Source organism: Argopecten irradians, chromosome 1, assembly GCF_041381155.1.
Source record: "Argopecten irradians isolate NY chromosome 1, Ai_NY, whole genome shotgun sequence".
Lineage (NCBI taxonomy): Eukaryota > Metazoa > Mollusca > Bivalvia > Pectinida > Pectinidae > Argopecten > Argopecten irradians.
This window is the reverse complement of record NC_091134.1, coordinates 29,234,274-29,258,306: the sequence shown is the minus strand read 5'-3', so window position 1 is coordinate 29,258,306 and position 24,033 is coordinate 29,234,274. Positions and strand designations below refer to the sequence as shown.

The window sequence follows — 24,033 nt, the reverse complement described above, 5'->3', positions numbered from 1 at the left end:
TACATTACTCCTATCCCCAGCCACCCTATCCACTTATTAGGCTTTAAACATTAAAAATAGTCCTCATTTGTAAATGCTTACACATTTTTGTACCATTAATATCCCTCTGTTTTCTGTCAGGGGTATAGAACAATAGTTTTATGTAATAGTTTACTTTGTGGTTATTTGTGGTAAAAGAAACTTCATTCAATTGTCCCTTTGTAATTGATGAGTTTAGTGATTTAATTATCTATTAACTTTATTAACATGTTCATCACATCAATTCAGTCAAACAGGTAAAAGTGAAACAGAGGCAATAAAAGCATGCCATCATCTGCAGGCAGCATACCACTGGTTAATAGGACTCGTTCGTTGGTAGCAATCACGATGAAGCATGTAACCATAATTTTTTTCTAAAGTTACCAATATATTGTAAATATCTATTCTTGTTCTGATTTATGTTTTATTACTTAAATGATTTAACTACATATAGTCAAACCTGTCTGAAAAGGCCACTGATGATTTAACTACATACGGTCAAACCTGTCTATAAAGGCCACTGATGATTTAACTACATACTGTCGAACCTGTCTATAAAGGCCACTGATGATTTAACTACATACTGTCGAACCTGTCTATAAAGGCCACTGATGATTTGACTACATATGGTCAAACCTGTCTATAAAGGCCACTGATGATTTGACTACATACTGTCGAACCTGTCTATAAAGGCCACTGATGATTTGACTACATATGGTCAAACCTGTCTATAAAGGCCACTGATGATTTGACTACATATGGTCAAACCTGTCTATAAAGGCCACTGATGATTTAACTACATATGATCAAACCTGTCTATAAAGGCCACTTCAGGGAAGGCCAAAAAGGTCACTATTAACAGGTGGCCTTCTATATATTGGTTGATACAAGGTACAATGTTGTACTTGAAATACCTTACACTTGTACCAACCCTTCCTAAATATGGCCTAAACAAGATTACGATGCACAGTATTCGCTGTAATTAGTGCCCCTGCCTCTATAAGCGCCCTTCCCCTCTCTTGGAGAAGTTATATAAACGCCATCCTCCTATCCCCTGGATTTAACGATATTTACAACTGTGTGATGTTTATAACATCAACATTGTATCCCATATTACATGAAGTTGTAAGTCTTTCACATATGAATCATAATGTTATAATGTGTACCAATAAGAAAAAAAGGCATATGCATGTTTACTGCGACATATAAATGTGTTTTTAGTGTAAATTATGACTGAATTTTTTAGAAGTTGTTCATCCACCAGTCTTATTTTCGTTAGCTAATGAGCACCCCCTTTTGGTAAAATTGTTAAGGGCTTTGGGTGCTAATTAGGGTGAAAATGGAAGTATGGAATGTTGTCCATAAGGCCGAGTTTACATTTGTGTGTAGCAGAGCATACCCTATATACTCGAGTGATGTGACAGGTGTAGGTCTGAAGTTACCTACCCATTATATAGTTACAACGCATCAATAAGTCACTTTGTCAAACCTTTTAAACTCTTTTTGAATAAACCTTCAAACATCTTTAAAACCTTCAGATATCTGAACAGTAAAATGACACTCGCCATCGATGTAGTGTTTTTGTTGGGAGAAGTTTTCTTTTGATTTTGAAGTCACAGGTGAATGTTGGCATAATCAAGGCCCACATTCATGTTAATTAGTGGTTATTGGGACTATGAAAACTGGTCGTGATACGGAATAGCAGGATGGTCACAATACAAAAACAATCAATACAAAGTTATTTAGAAAAAGAAAGGGAAATGAAAACCTTCCCGTCATATTGATGTGGTGGTAAGGTTTATCTGGTTTCAGTGTATTGTTGTATTACGTGAGAGGGTGAGAAGGACATCACTGTATAATTAGCTGTACTGACCCAGTGTCCCTATCTACTGTTATGGTTCCACTGTTGTTACATTGACTAGTCTTGGATATTTCTGTAGACTCATGTTTGATATTTGGTTAACACATTCAGATGGCTACCTGTATAAACCAGTGGACTTTATGTGAAACTTAAATGTGAACAATCGTGAAGGTGTATAACTTTTAAACTTAAGAATGTGTTTGTGAAACAAGTTTTACAGACTTGAATGTGAAAGATTGAAGTTATACAAATAAGTGTAATGTTGGAATGGCAGTGTCCATGGAGAAACGAATACTGCATAGGTTTTTCTCACAGGATCTTGGTGGCATTCCAGATAGTACTGTACAGGTGAAATTCTTGGTCTGAATCTCATGTAGAAATTTATCACAAATATTTAAGTATTATCAAATCTATATTTCATTTTCTTGCTATTGTAAGCTTTATTTAGTCTGTAATTATTTGTAGATAGGTTGGCATAATGGAAGTATGATAAAGATGGTTTTGTTGGCCCACTGTTACCCATTACAATATTGAATTAAGATTATTCTGTCTTTTCAGAGTTCCTATCGTCACAGAGGAGGACAGTACAGTTCAACATCGGACGTTGGGGACAAGTATTCGTCACGGCCTAGCTCCTATAGTTCTGACCATTATCAGTCCACACCCTCACTCGACTCTAATTATAAAAAGGTTTGTCACACACACACACAACTATAGTCATGTGTCACACACACACAACTATAGTCATGTGTCACACACACACAACTATAGTCATGTGTCACACACACACACAACTATAGTCATGTGTCACACACACACACAACTATAGTCATGTGTCACACACACACACAACTATAGTCATGTCACACACACCATATAGTCATGTGTCACACACACACAACTATAGTCATGTACCAAGCTGTAATGGAAATGTGTTGTTCACTTTACTTTTATGTTTCTTGACTTCTTGATTCTTGACTAAAGGTAACTATAGTTTGGTTTGTTTGTAAAGTTCAGATTAAACATGATATGTTCTAGTTTAATTGAAAAGAAAAATTTAATTTGTTTGACTTTTGAGGGCTGTAATGAGTCCTAGAGACATAAATAAATGTCTGTAAATAGTGAAGTATTCATTTAAAAATTCATATATAATCTGTAGTTTTTCAATACATTCCATGACACGTTTTAAGTGTATTTGAGATTTGTGGAAATGAGTCCTAAATGGTTTCATTTACAATTAAAGATGTGGAAAATTATGAAACAAAGGTCCATAAAAACCAATAGATAGATACCGTATTTGACCTTAAGAGGTCACCTACTGTAATAAGGGCGCCCCTGCCTTTTTTTCTTAATAAAAATATATAATGATACATTTTCCAGCTATAAAATGCTGCATTCTCCAGCTATCTTGTATCATTTTTAGCTTACCTGGTCCGAAAGACCAAGGTGAGCTTATGCCATACCGTGGCATCCCACCCCGCGTCCATCATCCGGCGTCTGTCCATCCATCAACAATCAACTTCTTCTCCATAACCGCTGGTCAGAATTCAACAAAATTTGACTGGTAATATCCTTATGTGTCATTCGTATTATTGACTGAAAATTGTTCAAATGATGGGGCTGACCCCCCACCCACCCATACACCCACCCCCAGGGGCCTGAGGGACAAAGCCAAAAGGGGTCACTTTGGCTATTTCCATATAAATGACTTCTTCTCTGAAACTAAGCATGGGATAGCACCCATAATGCAATGGTGGTATCCTTATAGGAGGGGGATTGAAAATTTAAAAAATGATCGGGCTGACCCCCCGGGGGCCTGAGGGATGGGGTCATAAGGGGTCAATGTGGCTATTTCCATATAAACGACTCCCTCTCTGAAACTAAGCATGGGATAGCACTCATAATGCAATGGTGGCATCCTTATAGGATGGGGATTCAAAATTGTACAAATGATTGGTCTGACCCCACGGGGGCCTGAGGGGCTGGGTCCTTAGTGGTCCATTTGCCTATTTCTATATAAGTGACTTCCTTTCTGAAACTAAGCATGGGATAGCACTCATAATGTAATGGTAGCATCCTTATAGGTTGGGGATTCAAAATTGTAAAAATGATAGGGCTGACCCCCCGGGACCTAAGGGGCGGGGTATCTATATCATTATTATATGGTTAGGATTCAAAATTAAACAAATCAAGGGGTCAATTTAAAAAAATACTTTATATTACTTCATTAAAGAATTACTCAAAAACACAACAAAAAAACAGGTGAGCGATACAGGCCCTCTGGGCCTATTGTTTTAATAAACAATGCACTTACCTTTCTTTAGAAATTTATTTCCTAATTTAGAGAATTAAAATAACAGCCAAATATATATATCCAATATTAGATAGTCAGCCATATCATCTATAATCACTGCTTTCAAATAGCTTATTGTTAACATTGTACACATTCATAAACTGCTTCAGCAACATCAACATCGCTTTGATTAAAACCTTCAAACATTGATTCATTATGACAGCTGACAGGTTGACACATTCCCTTTCACTCCGGTATTCTGCATGTCTAGACAACAAGGTCCACGTGCAAGAAAACGTCAAAGAATTTTCGTGGGGAAACTCGCTATAGTCCGTTTCTAAGTGTGGCAGTTCCCTTTGAACTGTTTAGCTGCAAGCTTTTGGGCTATAGTCTGTTTCAAATAACTTTAGAAATAATGAACTTAACAAGGGCGCCCCCATGGCCAGTTACCCGCGCCCTGCGTCTTCTTTAGGTCAAATACGGTACTTGAATCCGTTACTGCTTTATAATGTCCCCAGCTGTTAATCTCAAACAAAATAAACTATGAAATCATTTTATTGTCCAAACTTTGACATCACAATCATATGACACTTGACATCAGGCAAAAGTGTTACTGAATTGGGTAACAGGCAGGTTTGATGAAAATCTTTGTTGTATTTTTCACCAGCTATATGAAGATGAGAAGTACACGACGGAGAGACTAAGAAAGGAGTTGGAGAGAACTAAGAAAGAGCTCCTAGATGCTAAAGCAGAGCTGGATCGTCTAGTGAAACGGACAGAGGCTAATAAGGCATCAGATTCAAACGATAAAAGGGTATGTTACAGTAGCGAATAAAGTTAAAATAAAGAAAATCTTATATCAACTACCAAAATAACCGTCAAATTGTAAACTGAAGTTGAATAATCTGTTTCAAAAATACAAATTTTAGTCAGAATCGGGCCTAAGGTGTCTTGCTATTTGTACTTGTATGAATTTTTGTGATAATTCCTACAAAAAAAAAAAAACAAAAAAAACAACAGGTAAGTGATGCAGGCCCTCTAACAAAAAAAACAACAGTGGCCTCGTACATTGATTTTGAGTTGATGTACAGATAAAATTAATTGCTTGCATTGTAATTAAGAAATTGTGCAATATGTTTGTGTTTACTAGGAAAAAAGGGCATTAGAAAGAAAACTTTCTGAAATGGAAGAGGAACTAAAGGTAAGGCTCTGACATTGGTTCTTACTGACTGCTTACTGATATATAATGGTCTCATACATCAATAGTTTGCTAGGTAATGGAATCTATGATCAAAATTTATATCTAAAACAAGTTTTAAGGAAACCATCATTAATCAATTATTGTTAAAATGTTTTGCTACTAAATCTTGCTTCTGCAAACATAATCATAACCATCATCATATGCTAGCTTCATTCATTTTAAGAAAGATGTTAAGATGTAAAAACAACATACATCCTTGATACTAATGAGTCAATTTTGCAATGTTTTTTCATAGCAGGAAAGAAATTCATATGTGTATCATAATCATCCATAGGACTTTTCTTCTCAGCCCATCATCATCATCAGATATTGGGCTATTTTAATTGCCTTTTGCCTGTCGTCCATCCATAAACAATCTTGTGATCATTATTTCTTAGAAATTACTGAAGGGATCCTCTTTCAATTTTTGGAAGAGCATTCGTCTTTGAATTTGGTCATTGAATTTTTTGGAGCTAAATGTCAGAAATCACTGAAGGAATCTCTTTCAAATTCCATATGTATGTATCCCTTGGTGCCTTATCATGCATATTACATTTTGAACAAACCTGATACAAGTTGTCCATCTGGCAGCCAGCTTGGATTTTGACAATTGAAGTTTGTTAACATTTACTTCTCAAAGTTAACATTGAGGCTTCCCTTGGTGCCTTGTAATACATATTGTATACTGGGATCAATCTAAAAACAAGCTGACCAACAGACAGCCAGCAGAAAGTACTGAAGGAATTTGTCTCAAACATTCTATGGTGGGCGGCAAAATCCCTCTGGGATGTCTTGATAACGTCATTGTAGAGTAATCTCCCTTGATACAATTTTATGTAATAGCACAGGTGTTTGCATTTGAATTTGAACTTAAATCACAAAACTAGAGGGAGATAAATGCATTCAATCTCTCCATAGTAGAGGAAGTTGAGAGTAAGTTGCTACTATGTTTCTCGTATCAGCATTTGTATGAAAATCCAATTTTGACAAAGCTAATCACATCCTTTTGAACTGAAGCTTAGTTTAGTCAGTCAGAACACATGGACAAAAAACTTAAAAACCCTGAATTTTGAGAATTTGTTTTGCTTACCTTAACCAAAGTTAATCACATCTGATTGCATTGAAACTTGGTCAAGGTAATATTTGCATCAGTCAAAAAAAAGTCTAATCAAGATAAAACCGGTTCTATTTTTGAGTTAGAAGTTATATGTGCTGTAATTTTTATACTGATGCACCAAGAAGAACTTTTGATATGTTATTCACCACATAAAGTTACATTTTGTCAATTAAAATATTTAAAATGCAGTTTTAATGTTACAAATACGAAACGAGCTAAAAATAAGATATTGAGTGTTAGCTTTGTTATACAATGCCCCTGTGCTTATTTGTCTGCAATTCAACTGATGTTTTTAAACTATCTTGATTTCCAGCATTTGGACAATATTAGAGCTGAAAACACAAAATTAAAAGAAGAAAATAGAGCACTTACTAGAGTCATTTCGAAACTTTCAAAATAGGTAAACCTGGTCCTTTGTCTGCATTGAGACAGTTTACCCTTCTAATTGGACTATGCATGCCTTGTTTGCCTTTCCTGATACACGGTGTACTATAGTCTATAGATCTAGTCAGGGTTCCCACAGTATTTACGGCAGTTCACCTGTCATATTTCATAATGAACTGTTCAACTTTAGACCTATGTATAGAACAATTGTGTCCACACCAGTAAAGGAATTATGTTAATGAATAAAAACAGAATTTGACCAAGAAGAAAAGGATTTGATACAACTACCAGATCCAGTAAAGCCAGTAAAGCCCCTTGGGTAAATACTTCCTAGAGACCTAGCTACCAGGGGATAATGGATATAGGTGGGGAGAGTCTCACTCTCATTTCGAATTTCTAACAATATATCAAATTTTGACTGTATATGATCATCAATATAAATTTTTTTTAAATAATTTTGTAGAATTTCATTAGTAAGTGCCGGATACTCTGAGCTCAATTATAGACCCAATATCATTTCCTGGTGAGTTATTAAAGCTCACTTGGCCTGGAGGGCTGGTGAGTCTATGACAGATTTAATTTTGTATCAATCTTTAGGGATGGAACCCAATGCAAATCTTCTTCTACTTTGGATTCATCACCTCACCTATCAATCTAGCAATATTGTTAATTTGAGGAGAATAACACTTAACCTTTATTCCAATATCACATTGCTGGGTTTCCCTTAACATGCTAGGGAGCAATACAGATCATCTGAACCTCTTGTATTTGACTATATTCTATCAGTAAAATAGTGCACTGGCTTTGATAGTGACTATTCAGGGATTAAAAAAAAACGTGCTCCACTTAGTTGAAGTCCTCTGATATGCTTGTGGGATCTCTGTATAGGAAGCTGTTGGGAATTCAGAAGCATGGTTACAATTCAAACTAATATAATGTACTTACTCACAGACTCGTAGCTAGGACATACAGAAAATAACAATGTAGTATTGTTTAAGATTGTGACATGTTCATTGTTGATTTGTCCATCTGTTGACATTTGCTTTATACATAACATTGAGAGCAATGAGTGTTTATCCACCAAATGAAACTTTGGTCGCAGTATTTGTTACCCATTGCCTTCAACTTCATATACCCCTACAACAAAGTTAGGGAGGTATATACTGGAATCAGCCAGTCTGTCCATAGAAAAAACCTCCTTAACTACTCTGTTCAATTTAAATGAAATTTGGAAGTAATGGTCAAGCAAGTTTATTAGCCGAGTGGTTCAGATGTCCTGACATATTACCACAACCCTTCACCTCTGGGTCGCAAGTGCAAATCCCATGTGGGGCAGTTACCAGGTACTTACCATAGGCCAGTGTTTTTTAGTCATCTGATCATGATCCAAAGGGTCAGGATTTCTTATAGTCATCATGTTGTCTGCAGCGTGTAAACTTTTCACATTTTCTCTAGTTCTACTGGTGTGATTTGGCTACATGTTGCCTGAAATGATTCTGACATGGTCCTGACAAAGTGTTGTTATTTTTCGGGTCAATCTGAAATCCAAGATGGCCGCCACAGCCGCCATCTTGAAAAGACATTTTGAACTTCATCTTAAGTTCTACCAGTGCGATTTGGCTGAAACTTGCCTGAAATGATCCTGACATAGTCCCGACAAAGTGTTGTTATTTTTCAGGTCAATCCAAAATCCAAGATGGCCACCATAGCTGCCATATTGAAAATACATTTTGAACTTCTTCTCAAGTTCTACTGGTGCGGTTTGGCTGAAATGTGCCTGAAATGATTCTGACATGGTCCTGACAAAGTGTTGTTATTTTTCGGGTCAATCTGAAACCTAAGATGGCCGCCACAGCCCCCATCTCGAAAAAACATTTTGAACTTCTTAAGTTCTACAGGTGGCTGGAACTTTCCTGAAATGATCCTGACATAGTCCCGACAAAGTGTAGCTACATCTCTGGTTGATCTGAAATCCAAGATGGCTATCTAATTAATTTCCTATTCAATTATTGCCAAGGTAGTCAGATGACTGTTAAGGTCTTTGGGCCTCTTGTTATCCAAGTACTTAGGCTTTCCTCCACCACAAAAACCTGGCATGTCCTTAAATTTCAATGGCCGTTACTAGGATGTTAAATAATCAAATCAAACCAAAAAGCGTACTTTAATAACAGTTACCATGGAAACATAACCTCCAGTATTGGAGGTCTCATATAAGGGGTTACAGGGATATTAAATAGCCAATGGCGTACAGTTAAATCTTCTGCTTCTGATAGATGTTTTGTACATTTTGTAAAAATATTTTTTTTAAATGTTGAACTATTCCATCTAAAAGGAAATCTTATCAATTAAAATAATACAAAGGAAGGTAATTATCCTGTCAAAGCTGATGATTCAGTTCTATTTAAAATAACAACTTAACACTTTCTTTACTGATGGTTTTTGTATGGCAAGACTTGAGAAAGAATCAAAGTTTGACCCCAGAAATAATCTGCCTTTGTTGTTCATTGAGCTTTGAACTTTTTGTTGTTATGGCTTTGTCATGCACTTGTGGCTGTCATGCGTTTTAATATACATATGTATCCTTTTTTATGTTATGCACATTTCTATTTAGCCACCATCAGATGGTCTTTCGTCTATTGTCCGTCGTCTGTCCTTTCTTCCATTAGTATTCTTGTAACGGATTTTTTCTCAGAAAGTATATGAAAGAATATATTTCAAAATTCAAACATGAGATCCCTTAAGACTCTAGTACATAATGCACTTTGAGACTGATCGTTTAAAAAGATGACGAACTGTCAGCCATGTTTGATTTCAATAGTTAAAATTTGTTACAACTACGTCTCATAAAATACTAAAGGAATCAATCTAAAATTTTATATGTAGGCTCCGCTAATTAGGCTTTAGTTGTGCACATCACTCTGGGGACCGATCAGACCACAAAATGGCAGACAGACAGCCATCTTTGTTTTTCATAATTGAAGTGAGTTATAACCATTCCTAAAAAAAAATAGAAAGTATATCTAGAAACTTTTGTGTGTTCCTCTTGGCTAATTGCATTTTGCAAGTGAATGATCAGCAAATATCATGATTTTTATGTAGCCATCTTCTTTCTTGGATTTTGACACTTAACACAACATGTCGGACAGTGGCCATATTGAATTTGACTATAGAATTCTGTTACTGCTTGTAGACTTTAAGTGAAGTTCATGATATGTATTAAACATTTGCAAAAGAAGAGGAGGGAAAAGAAGAAAAAGCAGACAATAGATGCACCTTACCGTTGACTGACTTATAGATCATTCAATGGTGGGTGCCCTCTAGGCTCTCTTGTTTCATGTTTTAATGGATAAATAAGGCTTATAATGATCTGATTTCTTAACAAACACAAGAACATACCAGCAAAGGTAAAAATCCAATCTCACCAATATTTGAATTGATATTACCTTGGTGGTTTACTTCCTATATATATATTTTTTCCTTCACCATTTATTCATTCCTCAAGTGAAATATTGTTTTACAACAAATGTTATCCATGGTTGAAGAGTATACAGCAAGATGGCATGTGGGAGTCTTTGGAGAGACTTAAGAAAAACATAGTTTGGAAGACAACAGAAACTAGGCTATATATTTGATTACTGGTATAACCAACTGATTAGTAAAACTCTGTAGACTTGTTATTTTGTCTCTTCTTATGCTCTTTGGTCATGTGTCATATTTTAGAAAGATGATCTCAAAACATTAAATATTTTGAAAATTTAAATTTTCAATGTCTTCTGGTTTTGTAATTGTCCTTCTAAATTAATACTTAATGCATTTGATGATGTTAATTCTGTCCAAACCTTTTCACGCTGGTAATGAGCATGGTAGGCCACTTCTGTGATACTAGACTACTACACTCAATTCTAACTTTTTCTTTCTCAACAATTTTGCTGCTGTTTACTTTTATTTTAATTAATCAAGGGATAAGGTTGGTTTTTTTTTAATTAAATATTTGTTGAGAAGACAATTCTCCATGTTGATAACATTACACCACTGTTTTTGAATAGATTGCCACTTTCACTAGCACGAGCATAGACCATCGACATTTATCACTGCCGCTAGATATTATATCTCTCCATTTTGATTGTACTTGTTTTACTTTTGGCAATATCATTTCATTTTAAATTTCGGTTTTTCACTGAATGGAAAATTGCAAGTGGGATGCATGAAGTATCTTATTGGGGTTTTACGGTTCAATAGATGCAGTACAGGATTTACTTCATTAGAACCCATCTGTTGTATGAGAGTTAAACTTTTGTATTAATTATCTGGCACGCAATAAAGCAGTAAGTACTACCAATCTATGTCATCAATTCCTTGGCCATGTTGTATCACCTCACTGATAAGTGTGTCATATTAATCTTCTTTAGAGGCCAATGGTGTGAAAAAGGTCCCGAAACTCAGACAAATTTTCCTTATCATCTTATCCCACAATGCCGTAGCTATTAAAAATACCTTGTCCATATCGCACAGGTGCACACAGCTACCTAGCGGACAGGAGTATGAGATATGGACAAAGTATTCTAACAAATCGGTGTTGTGTTAAATAAATAGGAAACCTAGCTTGGGTAGGTTCCAGGAACTATGTCTTTTTTTTTTATACCAATTGCCGCTTAAGGTGATTAGTCTTAAGTGGCATCTGAAGCGGATAACATCCCCATGTACCTTTCCATAAAAATAAAGTCGATTAATGACATAGGTTGGTACCTCTAGAGTATAGATATACAGAGCTGATGTAAAAACATTGGAATTGCAAAATGAAAACAAAAGGAACCAGAGAAAAATCATTTCATCCAAAAATAGGATACCATGCACCATTTAGATGGATGTGATATCATGTGTGTCATAGTGATCATATTATTGCTTAAGGCCACACCAAATAATTCAGTTGGTCATCAGGATTCCTGCTCCTAGAGTGTTTTCCTGCTTCTAAAGTGTGTCAAGATTTTTTTTATAGAATTGCAGCACAATATATAGAAAAATTCAAATTCAGATTTTTTTTCTAGCTTTCTGACTCCTTTTATTGTAATTCATCATAGACAAAATTATTTACAGTAAATAAATCAAATTTCAAAGAAAATTTTACTTTTTTCTCTCTTTCTCAGATTAAGTTAAGTTTGGAATACAACTAGTTTGAAATTGTTTTCTGAAACTAGTGCTTCTGTTGCAATGAAAATAAAGTACATAACTTCATTATCCATAATTGTAAAACATGTTAAACTAATTCAATTAAGCCCATTATTTTTTTTTCATTTTAAATAACAGATATATTAAATGAAAAAAAAAGTATAATAGGATTTACATATACAATTATAATGTAAATTTTCTGACATGTGACAAAAAAAATTCAAAAATTAGCGGTCGCATGACAATATTGGATCTCTTTGCCTCTGAAAATCTCAAAATGGATTTTTTATTACAAAAAGAAAACTTTTGCTCACATGCTCCCCTTTTTTTTCTACCATTTCCCAAAAAACAATGCTTTATTTGCTGTGGCCTAAGGTGTAAATTTTAAAAACTTATGTGTAGAATTAGAATAGTGTTTGATATAGTTATTTGAAGACATGCTGTAATTTTGCTTGGTTTTGCTGTATTATTTGACTGAAGTTTAGTGTGTTTTCAGTTATTTTCACTTATCACATAATGTATGAATTTGTTAATCAGCTTTTTATTATATTTTTCGAAGCAAACTCTTACTTATCACTGTCAGCAATCGCGTGACAACCAAAGTGAGTTTTCCATGAATCTAATATGGCGAAACAATCACAAAACATGACAATCAACATTTACTCGCCTTTCCACTTTTTGCTGATATGTTTCACAATGCTGAAAACCTTCTATGACCGACAGTAATGTTATATGCAGCTACCATTTGCCTGAATTTGCCATAGAATTAGGGTAGATGATGACAAAATAATTTGTTTTTGGTGTATTTCATAATGATATAAAGTATCTATGAAGTGACTTGAAATCCATCTTTATCAGTCTCTTAATCAATCAACTGAAATTTAATTACTACTTGAGATCATTGCTTATGTTCTGTTTGCATTGTAAAATGTTTGCGTCTGTATGTAGAAATTGGCATACACACAGATCAAAATGCTATTAGGAAATAACTTAAGATAGAATTTTGTGTATCCACACACCAAATTATGATGACTATGGTCCGAAGTCATAGGGTGTGTATCCACACACCAAATCATAATGACTATGGTCCCAAGTCATAGGGTGTGTTAGGGTGTGTATCCACACACCAAATTATAATGACTACGGTCCTAAGTCATAGGGTGTGTTAGGGTGTGTATCCACACACCAAATCATAATGACTACGGTCCTAAGTCATAGGGTGTGTTAGGGTGTGTATCCACACACCAAATCATAATGACTACGGTCCTAAGTCATAGGGTGTGTTAGGATGTGTGTATCTGTGAATCCACACACCAAATCATAATGACTATGGTCCTAAGTCATAGGGTGTGTTAGGGTGTGTATCCACACACCAAATCATAATGACTACGGTCCTAAGTCATAGGGTGTGTTAGGGTGTGTATCCACACACCAAATCATAATGACTACGGTCCTAAGTCATAGGGTGTGTATCCACACACCAAATCATAATGACTATGGTCCGAAGTCATAGGGTGTGTTAGGGTGTGTATCCACACACCAAATCATAATGACTACGGTCCTAAGTCATAGGGTGTGTTAGGGTGTGTATCCACACACCAAATCATAATGACTACGGTCCTAAGTCATAGGGTGTGTTAGGGTGTGTATCCACACACCAAATCATAATGACTATGGTCCTAAGTCATAGGGTGTGTTAGGGTGTGTATCCACACACCAAATCATAATGACTACGGTCCTAAGTCATAGGGTGTGTATCCACACACCAATGACTATGGTCCTAAGTCATAGGGTGTGTTAGGGTGTGTATCCACACACCAAATCATAATGACTACGGTCCCAAGTCATAGGGTTTGTTAGGGTGTGTATCCACACACCAAATCATCATGACTATGGTCCTAAGTCATAGGGTGTGTTAGGGTGTGTATCCACACACCAAATCATAATGACTACGGTCCTAAGTCATAGAGTTTGTTAGGGTGTGTATCCACAACAAAATCATCATGACTATGGTCCTAAGTCATAGGGTGTGTTAGGGTGTGTATCCACACACCAAATCATAATGACTACGGTCCTAAGTCATAGAGTGTGTTAGGATGTGTATCCACACACCAAATCATAATGACTACGGTCCTAAGTCATAGGGTGTGTTAGGGTGTGTATCCACACACCAAATCATAATGACTATGGTCCTAAGTCATAGGGTGTGTTAGGGTGTGTATCCACACACCAAATCATAATGACTACGGTCCTAAGTCATAGGGTGTGTTAGGGTGTGTATCCACACACCAAATCATAATGACTACGGTCCTAAGTCATAGGGTGTGTTAGGGTGTGGTAGGGTGTGTATCCACACACCAAATCATAATGACTATGGTCCTAAGTCATAGGGTGTGTTAGGGTGTGTATCCACACACCAAATCATAATGACTATGGTCCTAAGTCATAGAGTTTGTTAGGGTGTGTATCCACACACCAAATCATAATGACTACGGTCCTAAGTCATAGGGTGTGTTAGGGTGTGTATCCACACACCAAATCATAATGACTACGGTCCTAAGTCATAGGGTGTGTTAGGGTGTGTATCCACACACCAAATCATAATGACTACGGTCCTAAGTCATAGGGTGTGTTAGGGTGTGTATCCACACACCAAATCATAATGACTACGGTCCTAAGTCATAGGGTGTGTTAGGGTGTGTATCCACACACCAAATCATAATGACTACGGTCCTAAGTCATAGGGTGTGTTAGGGTGTGTATCCACACACCAAATCATAATGACTACGGTCCTAAGTCATAGGGTGTGTTAGGGTGTGTATCCACACACCAAATCATAATGACTATGGTCCTAAGTCATAGTTGTTAGGTGTGTATCCACACACAAATCATAATGACTATGGTCCTAAGTCATAGGGTGTGTTAGGTGTGTATCCACACACCAAATCATAATGACTATGGTCCTAAGTCATAGGGTGTGTTAGGTGTGTATCCACACACCAAATCATAATGACTATGGTCCTAAGTCATAGGGTGTGTTAGGGTGTGTATCCACAACAAAATCATCATGACTATGGTCCTAAGTCATAGGGTGTGTTAGGGTGTGTATCCACACACCAAATCATAATGACTACGGTCCTAAGTCATAGGGTGTGTATCCACACACCAAATCATAATGACTATGGTCCTAAGTCATAGGGTGTGTTAGGGTGTGTATCCACACACCAAATCATAATGACTACGGTCCTAAGTCATAGGGTTTGTTAGGGTGTGTATCCACACACCAAATCATAATGACTATGGTCCTAAGTCCTAGGGTGTGTTAGGGTGTGTATCCACACACCAAATCATAATGACTACGGTCCTAAGTCATAGAGTTTGTTAGGGTGTGTATCCACAACAAAATCATCATGACTATGGTCCTAAGTCATAGGGTGTGTTAGGGTGTGTATCCACACACCAAATCATAATGACTATGGTCCTAAGTCATAGGGTGTGTTAGGGTGTGTATCCACACACCAAATCATAATGACTACGGTCCTAAGTCATAGGGTGTGTTAGGGTGTGTATCCACACACCAAATCATAATGACTACGGTCCTAAGTCATAGGGTTTGTTAGGGTGTGTATCCACACACAAAATCATCATGACTATGGTCCTAAGTCATAGGGTGTGTTAGGGTGTGTATCCACACACCAAATCATAATGACTACGGTCCTAAGTCATAGGGTTTGTTAGGGGTGTATCCACACACAAATCATAATGACTATGGTCCTAAGTCATAGGGTGTGTATCCACACACCAAATCATAATGACTATGGTCCTAAGTCATAGGGTGTGTTAGGGTGTGTATCCACACACCAAATCATAATGACTATGGTCCTAAGTCATAGGGTGTGTTAGGGTGTGTATCCACACACCAAATCATAATGACTACGGTCCTAAGTCATAGGGTTTGTTAGGGTGTGTATCCACACACCAAATCATAATGACTATGGTCCTAAGTCCTAGGGTGTGTTAGGGTGTGTATCCATACACCAAATCATGATGACTATGGTCTTAAGTCAAAGGGTTTGTTAGGTTTTGTAAAAAGATGGAAAGGTGGGTAAATCTTGATTTTCATTTATATTTGATTCTGCCATATTTGATACATGGAAAGTTCACTTTTGTTGTCATCTGATTCCCCACAGTGGCATATGTAGTATCAAAAGTTCAATGAATGTAAATCAAGGGAGATAACTCTACTATATTTAGGTTAAGTTGTCATAATTATACTCTATCACTTGTCATCTTCGTAAATACTAGCACAAGTAGATTAACATTAATTGATGCACTGTATTAAAGATCATGTACAATTATACACTTCCTGTGATACATACCTTCATAATTAATTTATAATTTTCAACTATTACAGAAAATGGATCAACTTAAAGAGGATAACAAGCGCTTAAAGGAGGAGAATGGTGCATTAATCCGAGTGATAAGCAAACTGTCAAAGTAGTCTTTCAGGGGTCTGGTTACACCACCAGTCAACAGACTACACAGACTTTAACGGAAGGTGCAATGTTGTTAGTGATGCAGTGATGCAGTAGCATTTGGAATTACAAGGAGTGTATGCATGTGTGTGAGAGTTAATGTGTCTGTCCTCGGCTTAGAGTGTGGAGAGTTCATCTCACTACAACAGACACAGATGCATGGACGAATATTAGTATCGCGGTTTGTGTGGGGCTCTACTGTAGAGGTCCTGAAGACAGATTACTCTAGCTCCTGCCAGGATGTTTTCTGGGTCAGGAAAAGCAAAGCTTCTTCAACTTAGTTTAGCACATGTTGTTTGGGTTTGTTTGATATAACCCTGTGGTGTGTGGATGTATGGTATATTGGACTGTGTAGACGACATGTTCAGCCATGCAGAACTGTCATGGTGACCAACAGATGGAGAGGTGTCATGCAGCGTAGGAACATGATTGTTCTCATCGGATGAGTTGAGTCACCATACATTCAAAGATGTAAAGTGATTGAGTGCAACTGCAAACCTACACACATAGATAACTGATACATATTAACAGGTATTAACTTGAAACATAATTGTTGTTAGCTGCAAAAGTGTTTTAGCAGGAAAAAAGCCATCATATTATTTGTTGTCCCTGGTTCTCTCAGCTTGTTTGATAGGTTTTCTGTATGTACCTGTCTGATGTAAGTTTTCTCACACTTTATCTCTTGTCAATAGTAGGTTCAGTCTATTATGTATATGAAGTAACTATTATAAGCTTAGCATCAATGTGTATATAGCTATTTGATAAATAAACTATAATATATCAGTATAAAATTATATCTATATATGTAAATTGATATTAAAGCTATAGATAGAATTTATCACTATTTGCTACTTTTATTATGATTTGACAGAGATACAGTGTGTTTAAATTTCATCTTCCCTTTAATCACGCCTAAATCTGTGTATATAATACTATGTAGAGTATTCAGGGCTGTAATCTGTTTGGGTTTGAAATTCATTGATAACAGATGAAAATCAAGCCATACCCAGGTATTGGTTGATATTGGAAAACTAGTATTTTCTGTCATCAAAAATTATCTCCTTTACCAGATATGTATAGCCTTATACATAACATGGATACATGGTATAAAGTATAAGACAACAAAAGAGCGAAATTTTGAGGAAAAAAATGGGTTGTAAAACAAAAATTATGGTAGTATAGAAATAAAGAATATATGGTTAGTATCTTACGATACAAGGTTTAGTTTTGTAAGACTAGGTCAGCACTGAAATAAAACATTGTATTGTTATGTACTAACTGTGTATTCTGTTTATCCTGCAACTATTTTCTTATAGATGACATTCAAAAGTAAAGCTACCTTGTTGGGAAGGAAAAGATTGATTCACTTAACCTAGAATGAAAGTGTACTACTTTATACTGCCACAGGAAATATATAAGCGTCCCTGCAAACAGTTAGACAGATTGAAACATTTCATATTGACGGATAAATCACATATTTATTTGGCAGAAGTTATCGCTCAGTATGTGCAGCAGTTGTAGGCTAAGTTTATATTCGCAAACTGTTGTTGTTTTTTTTTTTTTTTTTGGGTGTTTTTTTTATGATCAGTTTATGAATGTGTATCTAAAGTATCATTGAGCAATTTTGAATCATTATTTAACATAATGATTAGTAAATTTTGATATTCTGGGCAATTCACCAAATTTTATTTCAAAGTTTTAAAAATTCAAAGAAATTTTTAGAAATCAATCACAGAAAGTAATTTATAAAGAATCTTTGTGATATATGTGTAATTATACTATTACACAGGGTGAGTCTATGAAACTGATTCACTGGTAATATTTCAACCATTTGGACTAAGTTTTTGAAGACGAACTTATCCAATCTTATTTTGAATTCCCCGATCTCCAGATCATTTGAAAAAATATGAAAAAAAAATATCAGATCATCTTAATGAATCTATGTGTAATGTAATGAAGCCTGGTATAAAAAGTTGCAGAATGTAGAAGATACCTGGTCAATAAAAGGTTACATATAAATGACCGAGAGTAATAACATGGACGCTTCATTACCTACATGTATAATAGAAAGGAAGGTCAATTAGCGATGTTTTTTTTTCTTTTTCTTGTTTTTTTATGGAATGTATGTGAACTTATGAAGTTTTTTTGTTCAAAAAGTACACTACACTGATAAATATAGATGTTACCTCTGGTAAGTTTTATGGTTTTATAACTTTGACCTCTGAGAACTTTGACCTTTAAATGAACAAGTATCTTAAATTATACTATATAAAGATATATATATATATGTATATATGATGGTAAAATTAACAAAAGCTAACGACTATATAATATATTTATGTATTGTTCCTGTAGCGCAATGTCAAGCTAACTCACTCTATACAGTGGACATGAAATATTAACAGGTGGCCCAGATAGTTCATTGTTTGTTGCCTATTTAAGACTTAAACCAATGTATATTTTCTTGTGTAAGATTTCACAATGCAGTGTACAAGGAAAAATGTAGATATCCTTTGTTTTGAGAGTAGTAGTCGGTTATGAATCTGCTGCCAGTATACTTTATAGTGACACTTGTTTGATATAGACTGGTCCCTGTATGTACATCAAGTTGTAGGACCAAGGAATTTGTTCCAGTGGTGATACATCATAATTAATCACATGACCTCACATTGACCTATCGGAGAGGAGGATTAATGAGATAGTGCTGCATATGTCTCCTCTCTTTTTCCATGTTACAATATGGTGCTAATTGCAAAATACATTGTTCTTACTTCTGTTTCCATGGTAACCACATGTTAATCATGATTCTAATTTTTAGTGTGTTCATACTTTGTGATTTTTGAATGATAAATTGTGTGTTGATAATGCTCAGCCTTATACCAGACGGTGGCCCTACTTGTTATATATTGCGGTCTGATCTGAATAAATGTGGAATATCCCCTCAGTCCTCCCCTCAGATTCATCATTGCAGGTTGAATCCTGTGACCTAACCTAAATGCCATAGAATGTGGAGCATATCATCTTAAAAGATAAACCATTCCCTCCAAGCTACCTTTTTGTGGTTGCAGTCTTGGAAATATTTTGGTTTTATTATTAATTTGCTTTTTTGTCAAATAATTCAGTACTCAATTTGTGTATAGTGTATGCAAACATGTTCATTAAATAATATTTTGATGACTAATTGTCAAGTAAAGATTAAATAAGTTCACATGAACGTTAACCAGCTACGGAAATTATAAGTGTTAATTAACATGGCAAAACATCAAAGATAAAGATATGTCTTAAAAAATAATATGATAAAAACAAAACTAATCCTAAAGTTTCCTTGGTGATAAATCAAAGAGTGGCATCATTGAAATGGGTGATTTTTCCATAACACATCAGTAGAAGTTAGCTGTTACTTACAGTGTTTCATCTGTCCAAAGAAAAATGTGCTATTCCACTTCCAATATGAGATTAAACATGTGTAGTCGTTTGTACATGTTGTAAATAAGCTATACAGCTGTTTACTATTTGTAAAGAATGCCAATTGTAAATAATTATCCTGTAAATATATGTATATATTGTACACATAGTGGCTTTGGGATGTGTAACTGATAGAAGTTTGTCTTTAAACCCTGAATATGCATTATGTTTCTAGCAATGTTGATAACAATTGTACATGTCTACGTTATAAGTATATATGTTTTGATCTCAGATATTATATATTGCTTTTTAAAGCTCTATTTTCCAATTATATTTTGACATTTTATGTGTTTTGAAGTGAAGGCCATGGTATAATGTTGATGGCCTCTTTCTACACTAACTGTGCCTGGTACCCTCTACTGCCAAACCTCGCCAGGCTTCACACACAAATAGGCATTTAATACTGGCAGTGTAACTCTGATACAGACAGAGTAATGTCCCTTGTCTGTAACAGACTAACACTTTTACATTGACTGTACCTTTTCTCTCCACACATCCATTATAGTTGATTCAGCCATATCTTGTGCTTATTTTGGTAATGAGCATTTGAATGTAAGCACACGTTTTGCTTCTGTAAAGGTCTGTCTTTGTCTTGGCTCATTTATTTTACCTCTATAATACATGACCTTTGGTAACTTTTGACCTCTGCAGATCTGCCTCCTTAGGTGACATGTTGGACCTAAGGTTTGCTTACATGATTGATTGCCATTTACCATGGCGACAAGATAGACTGTACCAACTTGCATCCTTATCCATTGTTTGTTAAAGCACCAGGTCATGGAGCTTACATGACCTCTGACCTTGTCTCCATGGGCCTGGCTCACTGACAGAATGATCTGTCAGTGACCTTTGACCATCTAGATGTGGTCTCTGTGTCTCCCTGGGTGACATGCTGGACCTAGGGTCTGCTCCAGACAGGTGAACTTTGACCTCTGGCCATTTAAAACCCTTAAATTGCCTGATATTGATTGTTGTTGTTGTTTCTCTTTATTGTTAATTGTTACCATTTATTGTTGATACTTTTGCATATGGGGTTTATGTCTACACAGTCATTCCCTATGCAACTGTACAATATTGTATATTTATTGCTTGTTGTTGGGACTTTTCCCACCATAATGATACAGACAGCTGTTGGAGATAACAAACACATCACCATGTACCAGCTCACTTTAGAGCTTTTCGTTGGGTTTAGTGGTGATTTCGTTGTGAATGGAAAATTGGTAGATATGTTTCTATTTCGGACAGTTGTGGTAGTCATATTGTTTGTACACAGACATCTGACAGTATAGCTACACTTCTAACCATGTAGTCCTTGTCAGTTTGGTAAACAAGGTCTACATCAGGTTATCTATTGGTGTTGTACATAATGGCTCCCCAATTGTCCGTCCCACAGACAGACGATTGGAGGTGACTGGCCTTCGGTGACATGTTGGACCCAAGGTTTGTACAATATTGATGATAGCTATATATACAGATATCTGGTCTAGTGAGGAGACTGACCTTCAGTTTGCTATTGCTAGTTGTCTGTGATTGGTTTATTGTAGTGTGCAGAGTAGATAGCTTCTATACAAGGTCAGTCTCTCTTCCTTATATTTACCTCTGTTTCCTTCTTTTCATTCTTCTTCCACTTTCTGTCTTTAAGATATTGACCAAGAAAATTTGGGTTCAGTGTATTTTCATGCAAAATCTTTTACATTCATATATTAGAAGAACATGATATACCTTGTAAGAATGCTGAAAATGCAGCCTTCATTGTCCACCAGTGGCTAGTGACTGATAGTCTGACCAGTAGTGGACGATGGAGGTGGTTGTATTCCACAGTGACATGTTGGACTCTGGACATGCATCCTTATAACACCATTATCTATGTTATTGTAAAAAAAAAAAATATTTCAATCTATTTTCTCCTCTTTTTCTTCTATATTGGTAGAAGTAATCTTGCTTTCTTTACTTCAGACCAAAAAACTTTATTTTGCACAGGATTATTTTTTCTTTTTAAAGATATCTTTTGCCCAAACTAGTCAAGCTATGATCCCCCTCCGAGGATGGAGTATGATGAAGGTATCCTGTATGGAAGCTGTATTTCCAGGACCTTAACAATCTCACATTCCAGCTGATAGTCGACCAGTATGGTACACCTGTATACTCTCTCAAATGTCCATGGTCTATAGGAAACATGTTTCATGCCCATAACAAAGAGCAAAAGTTCCGATAAGTAATTAAAGAATTTCTCTTATTAGAATTTGTACTAAGCATCATTATATCATATCAATACTTACATTAAGACATTCTGGTAAGTATGAAACCATGATTTCTATTTGAAAAAGACATTCTATGAATTCAGTTTTCTTGAAATTAGCAAAGTAAAATAAAAAAAAAGTTCCTTAACAAATATCATGCAAAGCAGTCTTATAAATAAAATTTATATACATGTATATTAAACACATACAGACCAGGTGAAGACGATTTTTTTGCGATAAGTATACAAAAATGCCTGACCATGCAACATGGCCAAGACATGGGCCAGTTTCCTCAAAAAGTCACCATTGATCAGTTTGTGGGGATTGTATGTTTTACACGCAGGTTTATGCCTAAAACAGTATTATGTATAATTTTGTTTTGCCTTTTAAATTATATTTACACACATTGTGCTTAACATATAAAGCACAGCCAGTGCTATTTATAGGTCAGCATTGACCTTTTGACTTAAATCAAATGCATCGGGATATGCTCTTATGTAGAGTAAACCCATTTTATATAAATTGCCAAATATGTGATAGTTCGGAGACAATAGCCAGCATCAAAAGCGTCTTTCATGGAGAAGTTGACAGAAAGCTCCATCTATTTTTGTAACAGACAAATGATGCTCTGGGTGTTACCAGGACAAAATGAGTGTACAACAAGCTTTAATTAGCATCTGTTGTGTCACTAAGGTTGAATTATGCATGTGGATTACGAAAAAAAGAGTATGTATGTTTTTGGCCCCGTTGTTTTACCCAAATACACCAATGTTTTTAAACTAAGCAATGTATTCGAAATATTTTGTACATCTCTGATTATATTGTAATGAATAGTTGACATGTTAACTTGGAAATATGCATTTTTTTTTTTTTTTATAGTTTTTGTCTATGAAACAAAAGATCACAATCTTGAGCAAAAATGATATTTATCGAGAACATGTAGGCTCTTCGGATTAATGTTTAGGAGAAATATGAAATTTGATCAGGTATGCACTCTATGGTTTCTGTATGAAAATGTTGAAAGTAAACAGATTTTCCACAATATCATAATTCATGCATATTTAGGATAGTAACCATAGCAACTGATTCTACAATGATAATAACCACAATGTCTATCATTTCAGGGATGTAATCGATGTATGAAATTCATCAAGTCATCACTAATTAACAGATATATTTGATGTATTTGGAGGCCAAAAAGAGCCCAAACCATACATGACTGGTAGTCCTCTTAGCAGATTTTCTAGAGCTTACTTTAGATATGTATATGTATTATTAGTGTGGTTATCATGGAAACACAATATTTTTAATTACCTTTATGCATTTACATTTTGTACATAATTATGCGCTGAATAAGTTGCTATAAGTTTGGAATGTTTACCTCCTGTGGATATCTGGTCATGTGATTGGTCATGTGATGATGTGTTGCCATAGGAATTGTATGGAACAAGTGTCAAATCTACTTCCTTTGCATGTTGTGAAATATAGAAACTGTAATCAATTCTGTATTGTAATGATTCCTGAATATTTGTGTAGGAAAATAGCTGTGAAACTACTTAATAAAAATAATTTAAATTTGAATTAGTTTTATTTCTATGTCACCTGACTCAAAGGGTCAGGATGACCTATAGTCATCATGTTTCCTCTGTTGTCGTTCACCATGTGCCATCTTTAAACAAATAGACCCAGAGTACTGATATTGGGCTTGTAGCAT

At 35.6% G+C, this 24,033-nt stretch overlaps 1 protein-coding gene across 2 annotated transcripts in view; it reads left to right on the top strand.

Annotated features, from left to right (window-relative positions):
- The window catches only part of LOC138323283 (protein phosphatase 1 regulatory subunit 12A-like), a 29,529-nt gene extending 6,350 nt beyond the window's left edge, over window positions 1-23,179 (top strand). The window contains exons 2-6 of one of the 2 annotated variants that reach the window (XM_069267773.1): window positions 2,438-2,569; window positions 4,840-4,986; window positions 5,323-5,373; window positions 6,843-6,929; window positions 16,494-23,179. In XM_069267773.1, coding sequence (XP_069123874.1) covers window positions 2,438-2,569; window positions 4,840-4,986; window positions 5,323-5,373; window positions 6,843-6,929 — 417 coding nt within the window. In that variant the 3' untranslated portion in view covers window positions 16,494-23,179. The remainder of the gene's footprint in view (window positions 1-2,437; window positions 2,570-4,839; window positions 4,987-5,322; window positions 5,374-6,842; window positions 6,930-16,493) is intronic. The other variant, XM_069267762.1, reaches the window with a different exon arrangement.
- Window positions 23,180-24,033: the final 854 nt, after the last annotated feature.